This window comes from Mandrillus leucophaeus, unplaced genomic scaffold, assembly GCF_000951045.1.
Source record: "Mandrillus leucophaeus isolate KB7577 unplaced genomic scaffold, Mleu.le_1.0 Scaffold54, whole genome shotgun sequence".
In the NCBI taxonomy this organism is placed as follows: domain Eukaryota; kingdom Metazoa; phylum Chordata; class Mammalia; order Primates; family Cercopithecidae; genus Mandrillus; species Mandrillus leucophaeus.
Genome location: NW_012105808.1, coordinates 2,595,169 through 2,602,701, shown reverse-complemented (window position 1 = coordinate 2,602,701; position 7,533 = coordinate 2,595,169). Strand labels below are relative to the sequence as shown.

At 46.1% G+C, this 7,533-nt stretch overlaps 1 protein-coding gene across 1 annotated transcript; it reads left to right on the top strand.

The window, feature by feature from the left end:
• The first annotated feature begins 698 nt into the window (after positions 1-698).
• Positions 699-5,757, top strand: ZNF77 (zinc finger protein 77). The gene is made up of 3 exons (XM_011997457.1): positions 699-826; positions 2,551-2,728; positions 4,149-5,757. Exons 1-3 carry the CDS (start codon positions 793-795, stop codon positions 5,473-5,475), a joined length of 1,539 nt encoding a protein of 512 aa, XP_011852847.1. The 5' UTR covers positions 699-792; the 3' UTR covers positions 5,476-5,757.
• The last annotated feature ends 1,776 nt before the right edge of the window (positions 5,758-7,533 follow it).

Sequence of the window (7,533 nt, the reverse complement as noted above, 5' to 3'; positions counted from 1 at the left end):
GCTAATTTTTTTTTTTTTTTTGTATTTTTATTAGAGACGGGGTTTCACCATGTTAGCCAAGAGGGTCTCGACCTCCTGACCTCGTGATCTGCCTGCCTCGGTATTATTTTATTTTTTTGAGATTGGGTCTTACTCTGTTGTCCAGGCTGGAGTGCAGTGGCACAGTCATAGTTCACCGCAGCCTTGAACCCCTGGGCTCAAGCGATCGTCCCTCCTCACCCTCCTAAGTAGCTGGGACCACAGGTGTGTGCCACCATGGCTGGTTAATTTATCATATTTTATTGGTTTTGTAGAGACGGGATCTCACTATGTAGCCCAGGCTGGTCTCCAACTCCTGGCCCTAAGCAATCCTCCCACCTCAGCCTCTCAAAGTACTGGGATTACAGGCATGAGCCACCAGCCTTAGCTTAATGATGTTTTCACATTTTTTAGTGTTTCCTCTGCCCTGCAGATCTGAGATCTGCCATTTCTCAGTAATTCCTTGTAAGTCTCCCGCAGAGGCTGTCATCGCGCCTTGCTTCCTGTTGGGAAGGTACTCACAGCATTGAGCGTACCGCACCTTTTCATATTGTCTGTCACCTCTCACAAGAACATAAGCTCTGTGTGGCTCAGTTCCCCAGGCTGTCGGCCTCACCCCTCTTCCTGCGCACATGGGGGAGGATGGTGCCTTGCTGAAGTGGGATGTGTGGAATGTTTTAGGACTCCGTGGTCTTTGAGGAAGTGGCTGTGAACTTCACCCCAGAAGAGTGGGCGTTGCTGGATCATGCTCAGAGGAGCCTGTACAGAGATGTGATGCTGGAGACCTGCAGGAACCTGGCCTCCTTAGGTAAGACTGGCATCATTCCTTCCCTGTGTCCCTGGAGAGCAAAGATACCTTGTTTTTCTTTTTATTTGAGCTCAGAAATTGAAATATGTTGGAAAAGAGATAGACATGATCCCAACCTCCGTGGAACATGGGAGTCAAAATGCTTCTCCCTGAAAACAAAGTTTTGTGTATTATTGATATTTAGGTTTTCTTGATCACCAGTCTTTTGGCTGCCCACGTTTTATAAGTGTGAGCAGAGTATTCTGTGTCACGTTGGGGCAACGGAGGCAGCTTTGTGGTTCACCACACAGAGTAACTGTATTTGGAAAATCAAAGTACACTGTGATAAAGTAAATCAAAGTGACACGGTGAGTAATCCGTATTTGACATGGTAATTTTGCTGCAGTTAAAACTCACACTCAGTCATCATCGGTGGTCTGGGAGGTCAAAGTGTTGGCCTGTCTCGGGGAACATTTGTTGCCCTTCACAATCCTTCCTCCTCATGTGATTCTCAAGGAGTGGGCGGCGCTCACACCTGAGGGCAGCCGGGCACAGCGGAGAGGAAGGACTCCTGGAAGGGCCCTGTGCCTGTGAGCACCAGGAGAGCAGTAAGCAGCCCTCGGGCAGAGTGGGTTCTGGATGAGAAGGTTCTGTTTGGCAGTGTGGGTTAGAAACACAAACCCTTCTCTGAGAAGGAGGAGGTGTGTCCTCTCTCAGCTGCCCTGTGTGGCTTTTCCTCCATCCTCCCGCACCATCCTCCTTCGCAGGGGAAAGCCTCTGTATTTCCTCGTATAAAAGGAGCATTTGTCCATGTGCATTTTGCCCACCAACTTCGTACTTTGTTTTTCTCATAGTATTTTACTTAACATCAGTCTCCATCTCTTTGGAACTATTCTGTTTCTTAGTAAACAGGCTGCCATGTTCATCTCTTCTCTTTTTTTGGGACAGAGTTTTACTCTTATTGCCCATTGCCCAGGCTGGAGTGCAATGGTGCAACTTCGGCTCACTGCAACCCCCCACCTTCCAGGTACAAGTGATTCTTCTGCCTCAGCCTCCCAAGTAGCTGGGATTACAGGCACGTGCCACTATGCCCGGCTAATTTTTTGTATTTTTAGTAGAGATGGGGTTTAACCATATTGGTCAGGCTGGTATCGAACTCCTGACCTCAGGTGATCCACCCGGTTCGGCCTCCCAAAGTGCTGGGATTATAGGCATGAGCCTCTGCGCCCGGCACTATTCTTTTTTTGAGACAGGATCTCACTCTGTCACCCAGGCTGGAGTGCTGTGGTGCGATCATGGCCTACTGCAGCTTTGACTTCCTGGGCTCAAGTGATCCTCCCTCCTTGGCCTCCCAAGGAGCTGGGATTATAGGCACACAACACTAACACCACGCGTGGCTAATTTAAATTTTTTGTTGTTGTTCAGAGATGAGGTCTCCTTATTTTCCTACGTTGCCCAGGCTCCTCTTGAACTCCTGGGCTCAAGCAATTCTCCTACCTTGGCCCCCCAGTGCTTTGGGGTTACAGGCATGAGCCACTGCACCCGGCTCATCTGTTTTTTATTATTGCCAAATTCTCAAATAGATGCGGTCATCAGAGTCTCACTTTGATAGCATGTCTATTCTTCCTTATAAACTGTGGTTACATTTTTGGATTAGTATATGAAAAGAAATCCATATGTGGTCTATTTTCTTTTCTTTATCCCAACATATTTCCCCTAAGAAATTGTGTAATTGATTGTTGCAGATTGTTGCATTTATGTTAGAACCTGTGGATCAAGTTCTCAGAGGGACGTTCTGGGGAATGGAATATCCAATGATGAAGAAATTGTAAAGTTCACAAGTGATTACTGGTCTATTTTTGGAGAAAATTGGAGATTTGATAACACTGGAGATCAGCACCAAATCCCAGAGAGGCATTTGAGGTGAGTGGCTCACAACCAGAGAACCAGAGGGATGGGCCTCTCCGCAGGGTGTCAAACTAACTTGCAATTAAACGAAAAGTATTGGCCAGGCTAGGGGGCTCACACCTGTAATTCCAGCACTTTGGGTGGCCGAGGCGGCCGGATCACCTGAGGTCAATAGTTCGAAACCAGCCTGGCCAACATAGAGAAACCCCGTCTCTACTAAAAATACAAAAAATTAGCTGGGCGTGGTGGCCCATGCCTGTAATCCCAGCTACTGAGGAGATTGAGGCAGGAGAATCACTTGAACCTGGGAGGCGGAGGTTGTGGTAAGCCGAGATTGCGCCATTGCACTCCAGCCTGGGCGACAAGAGGAAAGCTCCATCTAAAAAAAAAAAAAAAAAAAAAAAGTATAAACCAGCTACGCAATTGTAGACGCACAGAGACTTTTTTTCTTTTTCTTTATTTTCACTTTTTAAAAATATATTTTAATAATTACTTTTATTCATTTTTTTATTTTATTTTTTAATTTATTTTTGAGATGGGGGTCTCACTCTGTCACCCAGGCTGAAGTGCAGTGGCACAGATCTTGGCTCACTGCAACCTTCGCCTCCTGGGCTCAAGCAGTCCTCCCATCTCATCCTCCCAAGTAGCTGGGACTACAGGCACACACCACCACACCTGGCTAATTTTTGTGTTTTTGTAGAGACAGAGTTTCACCATGTTGCCCAGGCTGGTATCAAACTCCTGGACTCAGCAGTCCACCTGTCTCAGCCTCCCAAAGTGCTTGGATTACAGGTGTGATCCACCGTACCTGGCCGAGACTTTACCTAAGAGAGTATTTTCATAAATGTGATGTCGATGTCACTTGTCTGAAACAGTTGGAAACAATATCAGGAAACCTCATCTATAAGAAACACTGTGGGCGGGGCACAGTGGCTCATGCCTATAATCCTAGCACTTTGGGAGGCCAAGGCAGGTGGATCACCTGAGGTCAGGAGTTCGAGACCAGCCTGACCAACATGGGGAAACCCCATCTCTACTAAAAACACAAAAAATTAGCCGGGCATGGTGGTGCAGGCTGTAGTCCCAGCTACTCGGGAGGCTGAGGCAGGAGAATGGCATGAACCCGGGAGGTGGAGTTTGCAGTGAGCCAAGGTGGCGCCACTGCACTCCAGCCTGGGCGACAGAGTGAGACTCTGTCTCAAAAAAAAAAGAAAAAGAAAAAGAAAAAAAGAAACACTGTGAAATTTATGGCTGCAGTTGAGCCTTCAGTTGGAGCATTAAGCTTGTTCTCCATAGAAACCAGGCAGACAGTGCTGAAAATAGACCCATTCAGTGAAATTGGAAAATATATAATCAAAATAATCACTAAAAACCATTTATCAGTTAATCACTTATAATCATTAATGACTAGTAGTGTGCTTCCCATTTTGAACAGAAGTCAATTGGGGAGCCTCTGTGAAAGTAATGAAGGTCATCAATGTGGAGAGACCTGGAGCCAGACTGCGAACCTTCCTGTGCACAAGAGTTACCCTACTGAAGCTCAACCCTCTGAGTGCACTAAGTGTGGCAAAGCCTCTGAGAATCAGCAGAGATCTCACACCAGACAGAGACTGTGTAAGGAATGTGGGCAAGCCTGCAGCTGCCTCTCCTGCCAAAGCCCTCCTATGAAAACGCAGACTGTAGAGAAACCCTGTAATGGCCAGGACTCAGGGAGAGCATCTGCGACATATGTGAAAAGTCTCAGCAGTAAAAAGTCTTATGAATGTAAGAAATGTGGAAAAGCTTTCGCTTGTCCCTCCTCTTTCAGGGGACATGTGAATAGTCACCATGAGCAGAAAACCCATGCATGTAAAGTATGTGGGAAGACCTTTATGTATTATTCCTACCTTACACGGCATTTAAGAACTCACACAGGGGAGAAACCCTATGAGTGTAAGGAGTGTGGGAAAGCCTTCAGCTGTCCCTCATACTTTCGAGAACATGTCAGAACACACACTGGAGAGAAACCATATGAATGTAAGCATTGTGGAAAATCATTCAGCTGTTACTCCTCCTTTAGAGATCACGTGAGGACGCACACTGGAGAGAAACCCTGTCAGTGTAAACATTGCGGAAAAGCGTTCACTTGTTACTCATCTCTTCGAGAACACGGGAGAACACACAGTGGCGAGAAACCCTATGAATGTAAGGAATGCGGCAAAGCCTTCCGGTACCCCTCCTCTCTGCGAGCACATGTGAGAATGCACACCGGAGAGAAGCCCTATGTGTGCAAGCAGTGTGGGAAGGCCTTCGGATGTCCCACTTACTTTAGAAGACATGTGAAAACACACAGCGGGGTGAAGCCCTATGAATGTAAGGAGTGTGGGAAAGCCTACAGTTTTTCCTCCTCCCTTCGAATCCACGTGAGGACGCACACTGGAGAGAAGCCCTTTGAGTGTAAGCATTGTGGGAAAGCCTTCAGCTGTCACTCCTCCCTTCGAGAGCACGTGCGAACCCACAGCGGAGAGAAACCGTACGAATGTAATCAATGTGGGAAAGCCTTCAGCCACGCTCAGTACTTTCAAAAGCATGTGAGATCACACAGTGGAGTCAAACCCTACGAATGTCCTGAATGTGGGAAAGCCTACAGTTGTTCCTCGTCCCTTCGTGTGCACGTGAGAACACACACTGGAGAGAGACCGTATGAGTGCAAGCAGTGTGGGAAAACCTTCAGGTATCTCGCGTCGCTGCAAGCACACGTGAGAACACATGCTGGAGCGTGAATCCACGAATACAGTGGACCTGGGGGAGTGTTCAACCCTAAAACCTTGTTGTAAATGCGAGAAAACACTGGCAAGAAACCTTATTTATGTAGGGCATGTAGGAAGACCTTCTGGGATAGCACTTATTTTGTACCTGAAAACTCCGAGTAGGAGAGAAATCTCTTAATTATGATTAATATGGTATTGCCTTTACATGCCTCGGCCTTAATAGTGATTCCTTGTGTATAAATTTCTCGTTTATGTTTGTGATGTAAACTTAATATCCTGTTTTGTACGCTTTCAGCTATACTATGTATATTTTGTCAGTTAGGACTTTAAGTAATTGTAGTTATATAAAATTGGTCTCATTTCCATTGCAATGTCTTTTGGACCTGGGGGTGATTGTTTTTTTGTTTTCATGCACAACTTGGTGTGAGTTTAGATGAAACGTTTTTGATTCCTTTTTTTTTTTTTTTTTTGAGATAAGCGTCTTGCTGTGTTGCCCAGGCTGGAGTGCAGAGGCACGATCTTGGCTCACAGCAACCTCCACCTCCCTGGTTCAAGCAATTCTCCTGCCTCAGCCTCCCAAGTAGCTGGGACTACAAGCACATGCCATCATGTCCAGCTAATTTTTGTATTTTTAGTAGATATGGAGGTTTTGCCATGTTGGCCAGGCTGGTCTCGACCTCCTAACATCAGGTGATCTGCCCGCCTTAGCTTCCCAAAGTGCTGGGATTACAGATGTGAGCCACCGTGCCTGGCCTGATTTCCACTTTCCGTTAAATTTCCAGTGTGTGATCATGAGACTGTTATTTCTTTTCTAGTCCACTATTGCAGGTACTGGAATTTGCTGTCACTCTACCTTTCCCTTCAATCATATTTTTTTAATTAAAAGTTTTATTTTATAGCGATAGCATCTTGCTATGTTGCCCAAGCTAGTATTGAACTCCTGGGCTCAAGCAGTCCTCTTGCCTTGGCCTCTCAAAGTGCTGGGATTACAGGCATGAGTCTCCATGCCCAGTGTCCTTCAGTCTTTATTATTTAAAGATGGGTCTTTCACATTTGTTTGTTCCTTGTGGATACCACTTGCGTGTAACGCAGATACATTAGTCCTTATAGAAGACTCTTGACAGACATCATTCTTAACTGGTTTCTGGTCATATTTTGAATTACAGGTGTGAGCACCCGCACCCAGCTCTATTTTCTTGCTCACTGTCCTTGATCTTGGTTGGAAATTGGACAAACTGCATTAAGAGGAAAGACCTTTTGACATGAAGATGAAAGTTAGTGTATAGCTTGTTCTACTTGATTGTACTGTCAGCCCTAATAAGGTTGGAAACTAGATATCCCAGAGTCCCTTCTGTTTATGGTTCTGAGTTAAAGTTCATGAGAAGGTGAAGGCACGTCAGTTTTGAAAAGTAAAGTGAAGAAGGCATTATTCTCAGTTCTAATAGCCTACCCAGAAACAAATATGTGGCAACCTTGTGGACCTATGTTGCAACACATTTTTTTTTTTTTTGAGATGGAGTCTCGCTCTTTCACTCAGGTTGGGGGGCAGCAGCGCGATCTCGGCTCACTGCAACCCCCACCTATTGGGTTCAAACAATTACCCCACTTCAGCCTCCTGAGTAGCTGGGACTACAGGCGCCCACCACCACACCCGGCTAATTTTTTTTCTTTTTCTTTTTTTTTTTAGTAGAGACGGGTTTCACCATGTTAGCCAGAATGGTCTCCATCTCTTGACCTCGTGATCCGCCCACCTTGGCCTCCCGAAGTGCTGGGATTAGAGGCGTGAGCCACCGCGCCCAGCTACAATACATTTTTTCTGACCTGGCTCTGCTAGTCTAGAACAGCTCCCAAAGCCAACATGACATTGGACTTTAGTTTCCTCTTAGCACACTCCATAGACTTTTCCACAAGCATCCCCACCAGGGACCCTCCTTAGGATTCACGTACACAGAGATCCTTGGATTTCACCATCCCTCTGGTTTTCATCAGGCCATTCCAGGCTATTGCATTTAGTGATCTCCTCTCTTCCTGTGAACCCCTTTATCTCCAACTCTTCTCATAGTTACATGA